This window comes from Perognathus longimembris, chromosome 14 (assembly GCF_023159225.1).
Source record: "Perognathus longimembris pacificus isolate PPM17 chromosome 14, ASM2315922v1, whole genome shotgun sequence".
In the NCBI taxonomy this organism is placed as follows: Eukaryota; Metazoa; Chordata; class Mammalia; order Rodentia; family Heteromyidae; genus Perognathus; species Perognathus longimembris.
In genome coordinates this window covers 11,672,073-11,693,794 of record NC_063174.1, presented here as the reverse complement: position 1 = coordinate 11,693,794, position 21,722 = coordinate 11,672,073, and the positions used below count along the sequence as shown (strand labels likewise).

At 34.7% G+C, this 21,722-nt stretch overlaps 1 protein-coding gene across 3 annotated transcripts in view; it reads right to left on the bottom strand.

The window, feature by feature from the left end:
- The window catches only part of Mipol1 (mirror-image polydactyly 1), a 250,668-nt gene that overhangs the window by 20,755 nt on the left and 208,191 nt on the right, over window positions 1–21,722 (bottom strand). For all 3 annotated transcript variants that reach the window (XM_048362982.1, XM_048362983.1, XM_048362984.1), the window contains one exon: window positions 13,691–13,921. In XM_048362982.1, coding sequence (XP_048218939.1) covers window positions 13,691–13,921 — 231 coding nt within the window. The remainder of the gene's footprint in view (window positions 1–13,690; window positions 13,922–21,722) is intronic.

Here is a 21,722-nt window from a genome sequence, read left to right as displayed (position 1 = left end):
TTCAGGTAACTTAATTGACTTTGATATATATTTGTGGGCTCTTGGGGATAATAAATAATAAAATATTTTAAACTATGTTTTTGAATATTATAAATAAGCATTTTCAAACAACAAGTAATGTAAAATGTGTAAAAACTGGGCAGGTATGATGGTACATGCTTGTAATCCTAGCTTCTCAGGAAAATCACCATGCTGAGCTAGCCAGGGAACAAAATTAGTGAAATCCTGTCGCTGTGAATAAGCAGGGCATGGTGTCCACCTGTAATCTCAGCTATATGGGTAGGAACAGGCCATGGGTAGGAAGTTTGCAGTCTTAGGAAAAACTTAGTCAAAAATATAGGAGTGTATCTGGAGAATAATTTAAAAATGCATAAAAGATCCCGAGGGCAAAGATGAAAATGTCTGGTCTGACTTCTATTTTTGAAGCAAAAGGATAAAATTATCATTAATGTTTGAGGACTTCTGAGAGTATAAATACAAGCAAAGTGGGGTTGAAAACAAGATCAGAGCTTGGTCATAATCTTAGGTGATTATTTTTTTAGCATAATTAAAAAATTGTCACCTCTAAACAGTTTAATTTCCATTCCTGAGGAACCACTAGATACTCAGAGAAAGTAGAAATCACACTCATGTTAAATACAAATAGGGACACAAAATTATATGTTGAGTTTATCTTAAGATTATATTCATGAGACCTATGAATTGTGTTGTTTGATCAAACTAGGTATAGCCTGTTATGGCAATTATTACTTAAGAGACAATACAGAGAGAGAAAATATTAGAATAATATTTAATTGTTTTTCATATATTGGAGTAAAGACTGAAATAGCCTCAATGTGCTACTTTGGGAATATTCTAGCAAAGGAAGGCTGAGAAATCTCTATTAAATCACTCAATGTAAAAGCAAAATGTTAGGAATTCCAAATATCATCTCATAAGCAGTTATTTAATGCCATATCATACTGCTAAATTTTAATGCTCTTTTCTTAAATTAAATTTAACATACTATTATAAAATTTAACAAATTATGAATTTTCTTTCATAGCTAAAAGATAATCATCACATAACACTATATATTATAAATATTAAAGACTATAAGGCGGTTAATACAAGCTATACTCTTTCCTTATACCAATGTAAAATGTACATATAAAACACTGCCTAGAGCCTTGACACTGGTCGTGCACTCCTGTAATCCTAGGTACTCAGGAGGCTGAGGTATGAGGATTAAGGTCTGAAGCCAGCCCAGGCAGGAAAATCTGAGACTCTTATCTCCAATTAACCACCAAAAAGCCAGGAAGTGGAGCTGTGGGTTAACTGGCAAAATACCAGACCTAATCAAAAAAGCACAGGACAGCACCCAAGCCCTGAGTTCAAGGCCAACCAAAACAAAAAACAAAACAAAACAAAAACCCCACTGCCTAGAAATTATATACTATATTGCTATTAAAGACATTCAAGAGTCAAGCTGGGCTGAGAAATGGCGGTGTAACATTACTAAGTTTTTTGATTATTTTTAAAGCCAGAAAAGTTTCAATTAATGATAGAGGAAGCGAGTCACTGAATTTTATACTGTCAAGTGAAATGCAGCAAGCTAGAATAACTGGTTAGTTTTATTAAGGTATCTTATTAAGATGGCTTATTAAGCTACTCACTATTGTTTTCATAGGGCTTTAGGCTGATACTAAACTTTAAAATGTAGGATTCTTTCCTTCCTAACTTTCATAAAAGTCATATATAATTAGCACTGAATGAAATTTTCTAATGTCAACATTTCAAATTTTGATTAACAGGGAATACAAATCAACCTTATTCAAGTTTAATTCAAAAGCCTGGCATCATCCTTTGGGAGACTAGTAGAGATAATATATCAATGCAACTTCAAATTTCAGACTAAGCCATGGGCCTACAAAGTAAAAGTAATATTCAACTTATTAAGCTGGCATGGTGACAGACATTTCTCTACCCAATTTAACTTTGACTCACAAAATCCACATATTCTCCAACTGAAATCAACACTTAGGGTCTAGGATATAGTTAGGACTCTCCTGCTGATAAGTGTAGTACCTGATCTTCTCAAAGCAGGTGATTGTACTGAAGATAAAGCAATTATTGACAAAATTGGTACAGGTATTCAACATAAATACACAGAAACTTCGGAAGTGGTAAGCTTTTTCACTGCTTAAAAATCAGACTCCGTGCTACAGGGTGGGAAGAGCCATAATTGTTCAGAGCTATACCATTATACTTCTAAACATAAAAGCTCATTTAATGGGAAATAATGTTAGGAAAACTTGGCAAGCTACTAGCTTATTGAATGAGGATAAATCAGTAGTCTAGTTCTCCTCCAGCCATATCATGTCGATTTCCTATAGAGTATTTAGGGTTATAAGTAGTGGAAAGTGAATGATGCACTAATCTCAGGTTAACATTTGAGGGGATACCAAAAACACCTCAGTAATTAAGATGATTAAAAATTAACTAGAAACTCCAGACTAAGTGCCCTAGTTCTAACTAGAGAAAGGATCATTACCTAATCTAGCATGAATAAAATCTCTTAGATAAAGGTTCTATGTGAGGTGGGCACCAATGGCTCAGACCTGTAACCCTTGTTACTCATGACCTTAAGGACTGTGGTTTGAAGCTAGCCCATGCAGAACACCCTGTGAGACTGTGTCTCCAAAATAACCAGTACAAACCCAAGCTTGAGGTATAACTCAAGTGGTAGAGTTCCCACTAAGCAAGCAAACTCTAATCCAGGCCAAAAAAAATATAATACAATAAAATGGGCGATGGTGTACTGTGTTTCTTAAAACATAAAGTTTGATTAAAGATTGGGCTGGTCTATTTGCTATCATTTACAAACACATTACTTGAAGTCAGAAACATTCCAAAGAAAATTTTAATAGTAAATCTCTACAGATAGTTTAGACACTTAACATCCTATATCTCCAGGCCTAAGTCCATTCTTACAGTTAGGTTATAAACTCCTTCATATAAGTTAAAGAACTTTCCCCAAACTGTTTAGACCATCTGCTTCTAGTGCTAGAGATCCTGGAGCTTGAATCGGCTTGGGCACTGTCCCTGATCTTTTTTTGTTCAAGGCTAGTGCTCTACCACTTGAACCCTAGCTACACTTTTGGATTTTGGGGTGTTAATTGGAGAGAAGAAAATGACAGACTTTCCTGCCAGGGCTTTCTTTGAACCATGATCCTCAGATCTCAGCCTTCTGAGCAGCAAAAACGATAGACATGAGCAACAGTCTCCTGGCTTATAACTTCTGATTTATGTTTTTGCTTAAAATAGTTACACTGGAAGCAACTGGTTGTGTTTTTTAAAAATACTATCACATTTAACAATATTTAATATTAAATGTGGGTAGGAAAATTTAATTATACCCACATTTATTAACTTACATTCTTCAATAAAAAGTTTTATATCTATATCTTCCATCTCTCTCTTTTAGATCTTGAGAATAAGAGTTCAATATTTTATAATCAAGCATAGTTCTTTTGATGAATTGTCCCCAGCTTTGATTAGTGGTGACCTTTTCAAGATGACTCCAGAATTCTATAATATCATATTGCACTACAACTACTCTGAGCACTTTCTTGCTTTTAGCATAATGCTAAGTTGGACTCATTTCCTAGTTTTCCTGATCCACACTTAAGAGCTTTGGTAGCTTTTAATGAGCGGTGGTATTTGCTCACTAAATCTGGGTGCCATGTCTATCTGTTGCTGTAAAAGCCTTTTAAGTGGATAGGATTAACAAAAAAAAAACATTTAAAAATATGATATATGAAGTGTAAATTTAATATTAAAGTTTCTTTTTCCTAATTCCATTTACTTCACAGTAAAAATCTTGGCTACTAGTAATGCTTATTGTTTATTTGCTCAATCCAACAAAATATATTGAATATTGATAGCAACAGAAGAGCACAATCTTTGAACAACACTGCAGACTTTAAGATTTCTTTGCATTGATTGCATTTTGCTCTTAAATATGTCACTAACAATGCACAGAGGATAATGATTAAAAAATACTTCAATTAAATATTTTCTCTCATAAGTATTTTAGCATTTTGATATAGTCAGGGATAATTATTTTATTGGTACTGAAGTCTAGGTCTTATTTTTTATCTTTCAAATTTAATTTAGTCTCTGAATGTAAACATTCATATGATTCAAAAAGGTAAATAGAAAATTTAGTATTTTATCTTATACCTGTAACTCTTTCCTGCCTAGTACTTCCAAATGTAACCATTTTTATTAGTTTCTGGCTTATCATTCCTTTTCTTATTTTTCCCATAGAAGGTAGTAAAAGGAGTCATTTCTTTTTCATTTAACAATATATCATGGAAAATACGCAGTTTCAGTTTACAGATAGTTTCCTTATTCTTTCTTACTAACTGCCTTGCATTTTCCTATGTAAATATACCATAGTTTATTTAGCTAATCTACCACTTAGGCTGTTTTCATTTGCTATTAAAAATGATACCAAAATTATGTGTTATTTCATAGAAGTATATATTTAAGACAGAGGTCTCAAAGGGTAAATGTATATGTAATTTGGTATATAATGCCAAATTATCCTTGTCCCAGATTTCTTTGCATTCCTGTATGTTGCATTCCTGCTAGTATTTGTGAGGAATCAGAGAACTATTTTTATTACCATTTTTAAGATCTATGACAAAAACATCTGCTTTTCAAAATTTACACAATATCCCATTGTCTCTTAAGGTAAAATGTTACTACTATTCTGGTTCCAAAGTGGATATTAAATGCGTGTATTGTAAATAAGAGACATTCAAACATTTATATTTATAAAGCTCATTATACTTGGCAATACACTTATTTCTGTATGCATGTATGTATGTATATATATATATTTTATTTGCTCTTGTGGCTATGTTCTTTTTTTAATGTGTGTGCTGGTACTAGGGGTTGAACTCATGGGATCTCACTTTCATTTGGCTTTTCACTCATGGCTGACACCCTACCATTTGAACCATGCATCCAGTCCAGTTTTGTTTTTTTGCTGGCCAATTAGAAATTATCTAGCAGACTTTTCTGCTCAGGCTGGTTTCAAACTGTGATTCTCAGATTCCAGCCTCCTGAGTAACCACCTGTATCTGGCCTATAGCCATGTCTTCAAGTAGAGAGATCAACAGAACAGTTCTATCTTCCAGATGAGGAACTTTATAGGAAGCACAATTTAATGATTTGCACATGCCAAATGACACGGGTTTTGTCAGTTCATTCACTTGCGATTCTGCTGAATGAATTTATTATGTGTGATGTCACTTGCAAAATAACAATATTAGAAATATATGTAGCCATATTTACTTCACAAATAGCAAAAATAGGAAGTATTATTGAGTCAAGCTCACAATCTTAATCTTATATCGGGAAAAGTTTCAATTGTTTAGGTATAGCTTAAGAATTTTATAGGCATACAATAAAGCTATTGTAAAAAATTAATTTAAATTAAGACTCAATTAGGTAAACAGAAGAAAAAGTTAAATACAATGAATTGCCCTTTAATGTCAATAATTATGATTAACTTCTAAAATCTTAGAAAAATCTAATAAAAAGTAGCAAAAATATAATGTCAAGACTGGATTAAATAAAGTTAAAAATCTTTCTTTGTACTAAACAATCTTTCTTTACACCTCCAGAAAAGATAAGAAAAAGTTCTATTTCTCATATAAACTGTTTGACCTAAATTTTTAATTAGACTGATTCATCCTGGAGAATAGCAACATAGATTTATCTTATCAAGTGAGCTTCAAGAAAATATTAAAGGATGACTTTAACAAACACAATAAATTGAGACTCCTTAAACAGAAGCAGTTAAATCAATAAACATAAACATCACCCTCATTTTTGTCCTTTTTTTATAATGTAAACCATTCCGCCACAGAGCACATTCTGTATGTTAAAGATGTCATTTATTTTTGAAGTTTAAAAATAACAAAAAGGCTTTACCCTGTATATAAGAGGTACTCTTTTTATCCTTTTCTGAAACACTGACCTGTATGCTCATTTAAAAATGAACACCACATCTTTACAATATTAAATCTTTGTTTTGACCTATTAGTATTCACCAAAATGCCATTTTATAAAACTCAACACTGAATAGACAAGGCTGGAGGTGACCATCTGCAGCTTTAGACTCTGTGTTTGAATTGATGAAAAGAGCTTTGTATTTTCATTGCCAAGTTTGATTCTTCCTAGTCATTAGGCATTCTCCTCAGATCCCATCAATGAAGCCGTACTCTCTTACACCCATGTGTTAAATTCTCTTCCCCTCATGGTTTCCTTTGCCAGCTCCCCTCAAGAATGACTATTGGGTCTTAGCCACATTCTTCTCACAGCTGTGTTAAAAAAGAGCATCAGAAAGTCTTCCTAAAACCCATATGTGTATCTGGTCAGTTCTCTGTCTCAGGGTCACCTCACATTGTGGTGTGATTATACAGAGATTCATTCTTGTTCTTGAACTGTGCTACTCCCATCATTCTGGGAAAGATTAGGCCTGAGAGTCAGCAGTGGAAAACTTGTAAGACTGATGTGAAATACACAGGATTCAGCTCAGAAGGCAGATTAATTTAAAGAGGATGCTTCAAGATATTAATGAATATACAACATAAGGAAGAAAGAGGATACACTTCAGCTGCCACTATGTACAACATAAGGAAGAAAGAAGATACATTTCAGCTGCCACTATGTACAACATTGTCATGTTATTCCCCCCTCTTCTAATGTAAATGTTAAAAAGTAAAGTTTAGGCTGGGAATATGACCATATTCCCTGTAGTAAAGTGCTCCCCTGGGTTCGATTCTTTAGCACCACATATATAGAAAAAGCCGGAAGTGGTGCTGTGGCTCAAGTGGTAGAGTGCTAGCTTTGAGCAAAAAGAAGCCAGGGACAGTGCCTAGGCCCTGAGTTCAAGCCCCAGGACTGGCCAAAAAAAAAAAAGTAAAGTTTAGAAAGGCACTGGTGACTTATGCCTGTTATCCTAGCTATTTAGGAAGATTAGACCTAGAGGATTATAGTTCAAACTGAACCTAGGCAGAAAAGTCTGGAGACTCAGAAAAATGCCAGAAGAAGGTTGTGGCTCAAGTTGTGGAGTGCTATGAACAAAAAAGCCAAAAGTGTTTGAGTTCAAGTTCTGGTAGCAGTATGTACATGATGTACAGCAATGTATGATCTTATCATCAAACTCACAATGAAACAAGTAAAGGATTTATGCTGTAAATTTACTGAGGATAAAATGAACACATGACCAAATCCCTAATCTGGCAGGAAGACGCAGTCAATCCTAAAATCATAGAATCCAGGTAACCTTTGTCCTTTTACTTCCTCTTGGACTCAACTGAATTTTCCAAATTATATTTTCAGAATTTTCATCGTAGCAGGAGCCTGTATTTCATGCCTATCTACTCAGCAGTCTGAGATTTGAGGATTGTGATTTGAAGCCAGCTTGGTTAGGAAAGTGCCCAGGCATTCAGTTCAAGCCCTAGAACTAGAATCCACGCACATACATGCACGCGTGCTCACACACATACACACACACATACACACACACACAACCTACACCTAATAAGGAAGTTTTAAATGACTATTTGTTGTTTGGGTTTTTTGAGCAACTGTGGAGTTTAGCCATAAATTTCTTATAAACAAATGAAACCCTTATCTGCATAAAATTGCACATACTTTTTATACTAACAATGTCTAATCTATATTATTAAAAATAGAGACAATAGCCACAGCTAGTGGCTAATGTCTTTATCTTCTCAGGAGGCTGAGATCAGAGGACCACACTTCAATATTAGAACAGAAATGTTCACTACACTCCATTTCCTAAATAACCAGCAAAAAACAGACCTAGAAGCATGGTTCACGTCATAGAATGCCAGTTTAGCAAGCACAAGGCCCTGACTTCAAACACCAGTAACTAGTCTCACCCCAAATTAAAGAAATAAATGTTAAGAAAGCAAAGGGGAAGTTCTAAGTGAGTTGTAAAAAGTACTGAGAATAACAATTCATTCTAGCAAGCACAGTATATCAAATATTGAGATTAAGAAACATGTAAGTTAGAAACATGAAAACTTCTAAAAATCAAATTTCTATACTATGATTCCCTTTTCTCTTTACTATTATACAATAAACTTAAGGTTTCATAGTAACTAGTGTTATTAAGTAACCTTTCTTAGGGAATACAATTCAGTTTATCTTATTTTCATTAATTCTTAAACTATTCTCAAGTAAGATGGATGAGTTTCATACAGAAGTACCTACAGTAAGAAGGGGTTCCATTTGAGCCAAGAACAAAACCAAGGACAGACTCAAGCAAAATGACATTTGTTAGATCATATATTAACTCAAAGGAATTTAGGTTGCATATAAACGCATGTCTGTCTGAGCTATAAGAACTCTTGTAGTTTTCACACCTTATCAAGTTCTAGTCAAAATGTAAATGGTTATTGTTAAGATGATTCCAAAAGTTCAAGCCCCATAATTGGGGAGAGGGGGGACTTCAAAGAGAAAGGTAATCCATTACAAAAATATTTAATGGAACTGATAATTTAAATAAAATACATATTCTCTTGATAAAATCAAAGATTTGTAATATATAGGTTAATTATATAATTAGATAATTTTAAAGCACATTTATGATTCACAAATTCATAATATTAAATTCCTTAAAAACATGGCTTGTGTCTATGAATAAAAAAATTAAGCATATTTAGATGCCATACATCTTACAATCATTGCTTAGGAATCATCTGAGTCTACCATCGACATGTTAATAAGGATACAGTTATATGTAATTAGACACAGATTCAGAAGGTAGCTTTATTAAGGTGATATTTATCAAAGTAATTGGAGAGGGTATTTGAAAACAAACTCTTAACAATGAATTCACTAACATTATTTACTGAGTTATGTCTCATAATTCACAAAGTATTTAAATCTTACACACAGAAAAAAAATTTTGAAGGGGCGACTGAAGTGTGAATTCTAGGCCTTATGTATGCTTGTTTTAGAGATAGAGGAGAATTTTTTTTACCTAGGCTGTTCTCAAATTGCAGTCCTTTAGATCTCAGCCTCCTGTGTAGCTAGCATTTCAGGTGTGAGTCATGGTGCTGAGTTAAAAATGTACTTGAAGAAAAATTTCCAGAAAAGCTTAAAAACTTAAAGTCCTCTCCCTTAGTAATAGTATTAATGGATCAAAGTCAATTTTAAACATGAAGTATTGATTACGCTTTATGCTCAGCTAGAATATACAAAGCTTACTATGGGCAGTTATAACAGTAATTACAGTATTCATAAGGTCTAATGTCTTAAAATTAGCTCATAGTCTAAGCAAGAATTTACAGGAAAAATATCACAGAGTTGACACAAAGGAAAATAATTTTTATTGAAAATACCAAGTAACTGTAAAACAACTCACCATCTTTTCCTTCTTAACTACTTAAGACTATTTTAACATAATTATTTTTCTTTATGGAAAAACTCAGCTTCTGGAGATAGAAATCAAACAAGTCTAGTGAAGTCTTTGATGACATTAGTGGAACTGTTCTGCTCCTGTTCTCAGGACCCAAACATATCAATCCTGATTTATAATTCAGCCTACAAGTAGATTAAGCTTTTGAGTTTGTGCAAAGTATGTTTGTTCTACACTAAGAATCCTTATGTGACACACTGGTACACTTTGAAGGGAACTACAGACAGTTCTTACACATCAGCAGGTAAAGCAGGATGAGAATTCCCAATTCACAATTTCATTTGCGACATCCACTTCTTCAAATTAGTATTTGGCTAAGAGGCAGGGTTGTTAGCTTTACTTGTTTTTATTCCGTACTTAGTATCACTCAGAAGATTCAGGGTATACTATGCTTCATAAGTCAATTTATAATTTAAAAAACATCTATGAACTTTATCCAGATCTCTGATGTTTTACTTGCCCTATGAAAATTTAAATGAGTAGATCTCATGAAAATGTTAAGCAGTTTGATCATATCATTATAAATCTGGTCCACAATACAGATGCTATGGAACAATTATATGAATGGAAGACCCAGGTCACTGAAAGAACTTTTAACCTTATCAACATGATTATCATCACCTTTATTTTAAGCAACCATGTATTGTTTAAATATCCTGACTATAAAAATGTATTAAAAAATCTTTGGAACTTTTGTTTCAGTCCTTGAGAAGCATAACTATAATTGGAAAATAAAATATAGCAAAAAGCATCTTTGAGTTTTAAATTTCTCATGATGATAAAAACATGCATTTAATGAGTGGGTATGTCAATTTTTCATTAATAAATGAGGATTAGGGATGGTCTTTGGCAAAACTACTAAATGCAGTTTTTTTCACCAAGTTTCTATGTTCTATACTTACTTTTTAGTTCCCCTTATATTCACACAACTCTTCTCTCAAAAATCAAGTATCAGCAAAAGAAAAAAAAGCTAAATCACTGGGTGCCATTCTTTCAAAAACATACTCATTTTTAAAGGAGAAGCACACAAAATTAATAAATATTAATGGAAATACATAGAGTTTAATGCAAAGGAATGGCTTTTCAGTGGTGGAATTTTAGACTTTATGACAGCTGACAGAATGAGGTTTAGCATTCATTGACTTTTACTCGGTAAATATTTATATATTGGCTTCTGGATAGTAATTCTGAACAACTTTTCTTTCCAGGAATATACTTGTATGTTAAAAGAAAGGGTGTCGGATGGGCTAGGAATATGGCCTAGTAGCAGGAGTGCTTGCTTCGTATACATGAAGCCCTGGGTTCAATTCCTTAGCACCACATATATAGAAAACGGCCAGAAGTGGCGCTGTGGCTCAAGTGGCAGAGTGCTAGCCTTGAGCAAAAAGAAGCCAGAGACAGTGCTCAAGCCCTGAGTTCAAGCCCCAGGACTGGCAAAAATAAATACATAAATTTGGCTGGGAATATGGCCTACTGGCAAGAGTGCTTGCCTCATATACATGAAGCCCTGGGTTCGATTCCCCAGCACCACATATACAGAAAACGGCCAGAAGTGGCGCTGCGGCTCAAGTGGTAGAGTGCTAGCCTTGAGCAAAAAGAAGCCAGGGACAGTGCTCAGGCCCTGAGTCCAAGCCCCAGGACTGGCAACAACAACAAAAAAAAGAAAAAGAAAAATTGAACTTGATGGAAGTAAGTAGTTAGACCAAGGATTAAAGCCTGGTCATGAAATCCCAGTTCCTAGAAGAGGAGAAGGTGAGGTGGTGCTGGTGAGAGGAGGTGGGCAAAAGGAACTATAAAAGTCACTGCATAATTCAATGTTTTAAAAGAAAATGGCCAAGTGTACTTCTACACATCTTGAATCCAAATCTGAATTTTAAGCCATTCTATTACTGAAGATGTATACACATCTTTATTTTTTTTTTTTACCATGATCACAAATTAGCTGTATAATAAAAATATAGTTAAAATGGGCCATGGATTCAAGAAAGGAAATAATTTGTGACCTCCAAAAACTAACTTCAGCATTAGTTGCAGAAGAATGAATGGGAATTTAAAAATAGAGATGAGCCAACCAGGACCTGATAGTTCACAATTGTAATCCTAGCTACTTAAGAGGGTGAGATCTGAGGATCACAGTTTGACGCTAGTCAGGGTAGAAAAGTTTGTGAGACTCTTATCTCCAATTAACCACCAAAAAGTTGGAAGTGAAGATGTGACTCAAGTGTTAGAGTGCCCATTTTGAGAAAAAAAAAAAGCCAAGAAAATGTGCTGGGCCTGAGTTTAAGCTCCAGAATAACAGCACTCCCCACTCCCCCCCCCCCACACACAAAAAATTAGAGATAGTGATTATAGATCAGTTATTCAAGAACTTTGGTTGTGAAGATGTTTCCAAATATTTGTTAATAATAATAATTTCAGAGGGTATAGAAAAGACTAATTACTATCATACCAAGTCAGATTATTTGGTTTCTTTTCAAAGGCTAACTTTTCTCTTAAATGCCATAAAGACAGATATCCACGTAAACTGCAATGGAGATACACCCTGTCTACCAGATGGCAACTAAAAATGAGACACAGTAAAGTGAATATGCATAAAAATCCTGATAATCCCTCAATTCTGTTAATATTTCATAGTATTTTAACATTGAAATGGTTAACATTGTAATTTAACATTACTCTTTTGTAAATAGCATACATATGCTTCAATACTAACCACAGAGTGGTCATTTGTTAAAAAGTTTTTATCTGTCTGTGGTAAAATATGCAAAACATGGGTCATATTATATAGTTTGTCCAAGAGTGAAAATTCTTCAATTTCAAGGACTTGTGTGAGATGATTCTTATTCTACTTCTTAGTCTACAAAAGTTCTTCTTTTTTAACAAATGACCAAGCTCATTGATAGGAGGTAAAATTAAAAAACAAAATAAAAGTTGACATTTCAAAAATTGATTTGAAAATAGAATTACTTTCTACCAACTTATTCTCTACCAATTATTCTCTACCATTTCAGGCAATTTTGGTGATGTATGAAGACTAAGAAAACATGTACATTTTAATTTTTTGGAGATTTTGAGCAAAGATAGCTAAATCACATGCTGTCAAAATTACAGATGGCTATTTACAATGAAATTAGAGCCACCTACATGTTATGTTTTTCTTAGACTATTAATATACATTGTGAATAACTATATACAGTTTGAGACTGAATATAAAGCTAATCTTCAATCCTAAAAAATACTTAGATCAATCAAAAGTTTTAAACTATACTTGTAAAGATATGAAATCCCAAACTACCTTAAAATAGTCTTGAATAGAGATCCACCTGAATTTGGACTACTAATTTAAATTTCTGAGGTGTTAGGGGAAATGGTTTTAATGACTTATCTTCAAACAGAAGTAGGATACAATGTATCTTGAAGTGAGCATGACTTCATATGTGAAACTAAAAAGAAAATTAAGGAAACAAATGCATGTTTGAGAAACTGAATGTAAATAGGTATGTGAATGCTATAATATTATCTGCAATACAAAGAAAGTTAAAATGACTGGTTTTATTAAACCTTCTTCAGAAAATTCTATTATGTCCAAATTTCGTAAGTTACCAAGTAATTTCTCTGCCTGGTGAGCTGTTATCATTCTGCTAGCTGTTATAATAACTGAATTATTGTACAGCATTATTTAAATTTAATAGAATGCAAAGATCATAAATACAATTAAATAGACACAATTTTGCATTGTAAAAAGCTGCATTGAATACTTGAAAAGAACAATACAAGAAAGTTAATTTCACTGTTCAGGACTTTATGTATCTAGAGGTGTCAGATTGCAAGGTCAATGATCTCAACTCCAGCAGAGTTTACTGAAGGTCCATCAGTCTTGACTACCTTTTCCTCCTTCAAATAACTTTGGCTACTATGTCAATGTGGGGGGTGGAATGATTTTAACAGTATAGCCTTCACACAAAGACGAAGATCTCTTACTAAATAAAAACAAACTGACCTAAATAGTGACATCATCCCCCCAGGAAAATTACTTTTTGACCCTAAACAAGGTTATACGCAACCAATTTACTCCAGTTAAATCTACTTTTATGACCAACAAATTCACATCATTCAGTTCCCAAGTGAAATTTTTCATTGTTGTTATGTTTCAAAATTAAGGCAAGTTCATTTACTTACTTCTGTATTTTTTCACTGGCCACATGGGAGGCTTCTATGGCATGCTGGAGCTGTAACTCCATGTTTGCTTGCTCTGCTTGAGCTTGCTGCAGTTGGGTAGCCAGTTCTTCATTCTGTTGTTGAGTGATGAGAACAATGTTTTCTTGGTTTTTTAAAGCTTCTTCGTAGGTACTAAGAGTATGGTTAAACTGATCCTTCAAGTTTTCTTCTTGAGACAACGACTTGTGTAAACTGAGAAAATTAAAAAGTAATTTACATAAGAATAACGTAGACTGACCAATTACAAAAATCTCCATTTAGAATGGCCATTTATAAAAATCAACACAAAGTACTTAAATGTATAAAGGAAAAAATCATTTTTATATCATATTGTTGTGCTTGATCATTATTCTGTAAATTTGGTTATGTTCGGTAAGCTACCCAGACAAATGATTATCTATGCTACCAAAGCATACAGAAAGATGCTGCAAGATGTTAATTTAATTACATCAGTGTAAATATTACATTCAATTTTCTTTTAAAAGGAATAGCAGAGAGTTGGAAAATAAGGTATCCCTAGGTAAATAAAAGAATATAATAAGCTGCCTGGAAAAAAAAGTGAGGAGGGAATAGGTATCATTTTAGGAGATCTAGGGTCTATCTGCTAAGTATTTAATGAGAATGAATGAGGTTTGTGCAAATACTGATCAGTCTTCTACGCAGTCTTTTACTTTTCACAGTTGAGATATAAATGAACTTAAAAACCACCAGTCAGGTTGTACAGAAATAGCATGTATTCAGACATATTTTTATGATTAATGAACCTTATGCTAAATACATCTGCTCATTAAGTCATACAAAAATAGCATATAAATTAAGACTAAATGAATGCATAAGGAAATGCAGACAAATAGAATCCTAAAATGCTAAAGGTCAGATCTTTGATATGTCATTACACCTACCACCTGAGGTTATTTTGAAATGGCACCGAGCACCTCACTCAATTAAATAAAGACATTTTGAAAATATAAATATTTAATAAGGGAAATTTAAAATCCACATAGGAGATGTTCTTTTTTATTAAATAAAATCATTCCAGTATATGCATACAAAGGAAATGTCGATTGGAGACTTGAAGTACAACAATTGAACTTTATAACACAGGGGGATAATGTGAAATAAAGCAATATAATTCTTACAGAGGTGAAAAACTAGTCAGTGAACTTAAGCACTGGCCGATTATCTAGTGGGATATTTAAAAAAAAAAAGCAACGAAACTGTTCCAACTAAAGTGACTGTACATTTCTCCTTTGTAAGTTACCAGAAGCCTTTAGAGTATTCCCACTTTGGAGTAGGCATTACTCAGAATAAAATGAACATGACACAAGAAGACAACATTTCAAGAGAAATCATTTCAGAATTCAGACCAGTTCCTAACACAAGAGACTGTTGGCCAGCTCTGGTCTATTTAGTGCCACATATCAAATTAGAATGATATACAAATGGACATGTGATTGTATCCTTTATTCTGAAGCTCAAAAAGCTATTCATCATTCAAATGCCTTGGGTACCTTTTAGTTTCCAGCAAAAGAGAAGGAGTAGCTGTAATGATTGTGATTTTTTTTTCTCTAAAAACATAAAGCAGTTAAGAACCTGTTACAATATCTCTTAGATTGTTTTTTATTTTTATTTATTTATTTTTTGCCAGTCCTGGGACTGAACTTCAGGCCTGAGCACTGTCCCTGGCTTCTTTTTGCTCAAGGCTAGCACTCTACCACTTGAGCCACAGCGCCACTTCTGGCTTTTTCCATATATGTGGTGCTGAGGAATCAAACCCAGGGCTTCATGTATATGAGGCAAGCACTCTACCACTAGGCCATATTCCCACTGACATCTCTTAGATTGGAAAATAACAAGCTACATATTTTTTTAATTGTCAAGGTGTAATAAACTACATATTTTAACTCACTAAACCCGACATGAGGAGCATAGTCAATATTTCTTTTTAGCAAATAAAGAAAATGAAACAAAGAGAAGCATGTAATGTAACGAACATCATCTTCCTATCAGGTGCAGAATTAGAATCCACAGCCCTCCTCCCAGTGCTTGGAACACTCCTCTAAACTTGCAGTGTACAAAGCCCCATACCTCCTGGCATTTTTACCACCACACCTTTCAATCAGACATTCATTCAGTTTCTCAAGCACAGCAAGCTTTTTCCTGCCCAAGGTATTTGTTTGTATTACCTTTCCCTCCATGATTCCAACAGATAAACTTCTACTCACTAAGTCTCAGTGTAAACACTGCTTTCTCAGATAAATCTTGGTGACTCTTCCTGTTTAAAATGTTTCCTCTGTTTCATAGACTTTATGGTTTTCCTCTTTAGAACTTAGGCTAATTAGCATTTGAAATTTTTTTCATGTTGTGACTTACTTTTCCCTGCCAATGTATTAATAAACAGTTTTTAATTTCAAGGCCAAGTTTAGGTTAGTATTAATTTTAAGCTCTATTTAAATCTAATATTATGTAAGAATATAAGATCTTCCCTAAGGTCTTGAATAAATCAAAATGTTTATGCTTCGAAGTAAATTTTCCTATAGAAATGAAGGTGAAATAGCAAGAATATGTTCCTAGTACATATAAATCTATAACCATTGAGCTATTGATCTTCCCTCAACTGAAACTGGAGACCTGCTGTTAGCTTCCTCAGGGAATCTCATCACATTTAACCTCTTTCTAAAGTCACTTGTTTTCACATGTAGTTTTCTCCACAACAGCAGCATTACAACTTAATGGCACTTAAATCCTAGTACTTAATATAACACATTATAACTTACATTTTAAGTCTTTTTTTTTTTTTTTTTTTTTTTTTGGCCAGTCCTGGGCCTTGGACTCAGGGCCTGAGCACTGTCCCTGGCTTCCTTTTTGCTCAAGGCTAGCACTCTGCCACTTGAGCCACAGCACCACTTCTGGCCGTTTTCTGTATATGTGGTGCTGGGGAATCGAACCCAGGGCCTCATGTATACGAGGTAAGCTCTCTTGCCACTAGGCTATATCCCCAGCCCCTTAAGTCTTAATAAGAATAAATAAAGGGCTGGGATTATGGCCTAGTGGTAAAGTGCTTGCCTCATATACATGAAGCCCTGGTTCAATTCCTCAGCACCACATATATAGAAAAAGCCAGAAGTGGCTCTGTGGCTGAAGTGGTAGAGTGCTAGCCTTGAGCAAAAAGAAGCCAGGGACAGTGCTCAGGTCCTGAGCCCCAAGCCCCAGGACTGGCAAAAAACAAAACAAACAAAGAATAAATAAATACAGCAGAAGAACCACTCCATCATCCAGAAATTCAAAGCATGTAATGAGTTGTGTGGCTCACACAATATTCTTGTGCAATGGTAACGTATTTGTGATTGCCATGAAGGAAATGAGGTGCTATAATCCGTTATAAATCATATTTCCAGTTTAAAAATTATATAACGCTAATGAAAATTTTCAGTTTAGTATAGAAAGGGAGATTTTGAAATATTTTGCTTAGTAATATTTCATATTATATTTATAATTCATATTAACTAAGACTGTACATTATCTCTTATGCTGCTTACAATATAATGTCCAATGAAAAGACAAGTCAGATATTGTCCTTCAGTGAGCATGTTTTTTGTCTTTTCAGTGTTTCCTGATTTATTCCCTCATAATTTTCTTAACCCCTTGACTCTACTAATTAAAGTATCTAGGAACTTGCAGGTTTATGACTGTCTTATATATCTTTCAGATATTTATTTTCTCCTCAGTATACCTGCTTTCCTGTTCTACAAACTCTCTCAACTGTAATGTCACACATGGATTCAGCTAATTCATTCAACTGGTACTTTTCCACTTATTCCAAATTTTGTTACTCCTTTTCTCATTTCCTCTCTTGTCACCACAATCAAGCATTATTCAAGTCCTTACATGAAATCATTTAACTCACCATCCCATAACACACAGTACTCTTTTGTTCATGCTTCATTTATTTTATAGTAATTGCTCAATCATGTTTTCTCTATAAGCCGTTTATTTAAATTTAAGAGTTTTATATTTAAATGTAAAAGTATAATAAACACAAATAGTTCTAAACTGGAAATAATTCAGAGATCATTTTACAATGATATTTTTTTGTGTTTTTTTTTTTCACAACCAGAAGAATGTGATTATCATGCAGTAAAGACCTAATGTCTCCTATTGCAGAGAACAGAGAATTATCTACTCCAGTGTCAAAAATGTTGAACTTGACATCAATAAAAAGGTTTTGGGTTGGACTTAGAATATATAGATTCAAATTGTAGTCCTGTCATTTACTTTGTGTTTTACTCTAGAAAAAAGGCTTTATTCTGAAAATTAAGTTCTTTTTTTTTTTTTTTTTGGCCAGTCCAGGGGCTTGGACTCAGGGCCTGAGCACTGTCCCTGGCTTCTTTTTGCTCAAGGCTAGCACTCTGTCACTTGTGCCACAGCGCCACTTCTGGCCATTTTCTGTATATGTGGTGCTGGGGAATCCAACCCAGGGCCTCATGTATATGAGACAAGCACTCTTGCCACTAGGCCATATCCCCAACCCTGAAAATTAAGTTCTTGAACTCTAAAACTTTAGAAAAATCTCATGGAGTTTGCTGAAAGTGGAATGAGGTGATCTACATATATGAAAATATGTAATATAATACTTGGCCAAGAACAGGCATTTGTACCTACAAGAGTTTCAAAAGAAATCTCACTTATCTAGTTAACTTTGTATAATATATTATACAATACTTAGCTATTTAAATACATTGTGGAAAAATAGTTGCCTGCTTCCATGGGATTTTCATGAATGGAGAGAAGGAAATTAGAGGTTTCAACCTTTATTCACTTACTGATAACATTGTTAAGTCACTCTTTCTTAAAACAGAGGCAGATTTGGCTTGCTTTATTGAATAAATAAAACTAAAGGGAAGGGGGCTGGGGATATAGCCTAGTGGCTAGAGTGCCTGCCTCGGATACACGAGGCCCTAGGTTCGATTCCCCAGCACCACATATACAGAAAACGGCCAGAAGCGGCGCTGTGGCTCAAGTGGCGGAGTGCTAGCCTTGAGCGGGAAGAAGCCAGGGACAGTGCTCAGGCCCTGAGTCCAAGGCCCAGGACTGGCCAAAAAAAAAAAAAAAAAAAAAAAAAAAAAAAAAAAACTAAAGGGAAGGGACTTGGAATGTGGCTTAGAGGTAGAGTGCTTGCCTAGCATGCATGAAGCCTTGGGTTCGATTCCTCAGCATCACATGAACAGAAAAAGCCAGAAGGGGTGCTATGGCTTGAGGGGTAGAGAGCTAGCCTTGAACAAAAGAAGCCAGGGACAGTGCTCAAGCCCTGAGTCCAAGCCAAGAAAACAAACAAACAAACACCAAAACACTAAAAGGAGTATGAAAGACAAAAGTATGTACTATTTTTCTGAGAAGAAGTCAACAAAACTACATTCTGTAAAAATAAATAACTAAAAGAGCCAGGCGCTAGTGGCTCACATCTAGTGACTCTGGAGGCTGAGATCCTCAGATCTCAGCCAGGATAAAGAATCCCCATGAGATTCTTATTGCCAATAAACTATTCAGAAAAGCCAGAAGTGGCATTGTGGCTCAAGTGGTAGAATGCTAGTCTTGAGCACAAACAGGCACAAACTCACTGCCCAGGTCCTGAGTTCAAGCCCAGGACCAGCAAAAAAAAATAGCTGGAAGTGGAGCTGTGACTCAAGTCGTAGAGCACCAGATTTGATAAAAACATTGAGTACTCAGGCTTTGAGGTCTAGTACTTATATGCATGTGTGCACAAACACACATGCGTATTGAGTATTGACTAAATGTTTCAAATTAAAATAAATGGTATAAAGGAAGAGTTGAGATTTAGAGATACTATTGGTATTACCTGGAGGAAGGGTGAAGGAATATTTTCAGGATAGAGAACAGCATGAACAAAAATCTCAGTGAAAGGATATTGGAAGAGCTAAATGAAGCCTAGTTATGAAAGTGTTAAGAGCCCACTGAGAAATGGTTAGAATCAAGTCCTTTTGGAACACGAGAAATATTTTGTTCTTTAGGTTTGACAATTACAAGATATTGGTGACTTTTTACAGAGAAGGTCACAAGATTTACCATCTTCATCGATGTCACCACTTGAATCACTGGGTATTGTTATCTAACAGGGAGTAGGACTTATTAAAGTCTCCAGATATCCCAGTTTGTATAAAAGATTGGTTTCTTTAGGAGCAGGCTGGGATCATCTTTTAGAATAAAAGTATCTATGACTGTAGCCTTTACCTTTTCAACTTCAATTAAAAGTACTACCATCTGTTATGTACCCACTGGTGTAGGAAATTTTGCTAATAATTTTCTTTTAAAAATTATTGTAAAGGTGATGAACAGGTTATAGTTATGTAAGTAAGGTAATGAGTACATTTCGTTTTAAACACTGTTACCCCCAATAAAATACTTTTCAAAGCTTTATATGTTTTATTTATTGTAAGGCAATTCCTTCTGAATATATTTACTTTCCTTGATTTTCAAGACAATTATGGTTTCTGCTTATTTTGCTTGATGCTTCTCAATCTCCACTGGCAACTTCTTTTCTTCTATTTAACTCAAACCTGTTGGCATATTCTCTTCCTACTCATTCTCCCTAGACTTCAACCCACTCTTACAACTCAAGTCATCTATAATTCAAATCATCTATCTAACACTAATCACTCTTAATTATCTACATTATGGCTAATTCCTTTCCAGATCAGATATCTGTTCTAAATACCATATCTACATAACCACCTGTAGGTTATCTCCACTTAACCATTCTAAAAATTTCTACAACTCAATAGCTGAAACTGAACTCATTCTCATATTATACTTCTCTCCAAATGGGCCCTTCCTTTTCCCTGGATACACAACCTACATAATCATTTACGCTCCAAACCCATGCACCACGCTTAATATCTACATTCTCAAATCACAATCAAATCTTTTTATTTACTCTTAAGTCAATTTTGTATCTTTTGATTTCTTTTCAGCCCTATTCTCATTATCTACATTATAATTACTTAGTATGTCAGTTATTACATTCTTAGGTGGATTACTGTAATAAATGTTCTTATTTGTTCTTTCCCTTAAGTTTTCTAAACTACAGATGGTTTTTTCCAACATTGAAATTGAACTCAGAGCCTTGCATTTGCTCAGCTTGCTTCTTGTCAGCACTCTACCACTTGAGCCATACCTACAGCTCTGCTTTCTGTTGGTTTGTGCTGGAGATAAAGTCTCTTGGACTTCCCAGGCTGGCTTTGAACCATAATCCTCTGGATCTCAGTATCTTGATTAGCTAGGATTTAAAAACAAAACCACTGGTGCCCATCCAGATACTAATTTATTACTCCCTCAATTCAATCTCTTTAATGAATCCTCATCTTGGGGCATAGTTCAAATTCTTTAAACATATTTACAAGGTCCTGCATGTGTTTCATTTCCCATTGTTCCTTTTTTCATTCATAAACTTCTATTAGAATGAATAACTCACATCATGTACAACTCTGGCCCCATCTCCCTTTGTCTAACCTTTTCCTATTTATTCTTTCAAATTTCACTTTGCATATGAATTCATCCAGAAATAAACATTGGTATTTGGTTAGGTGATCCTCTCATGTACTTTCACATTGAATAGTGTGTTACAAAAAACAAACTAGCAAAGAAACAAACAACAACAACAACCCACCACTCTGTCATTTATTCTTTGGTCCTGGGGATCAAACTCAGGACACTGTACTTGCTAGGCAAGCACTTTGCCACTGAGCTACATCCCAGCCCAACCACACCACTTTTTTTTTTTGCCAGTTCTGGGGCTTGGACTCAGGGCCTGAGCACTGTCCCTGGCTTCTTTTTGCTCAAGGCTAGCACTCTGCCACTTGAGCCACTTCTGGCCGTTTTCTGTATATGTGGTGCTGGGGAATCGAACCCAAGGCCTCATGTATACGAGGCAAGCACTCTTGCCACTAGGCCATATCCCCGGCCCTGGCACACCACT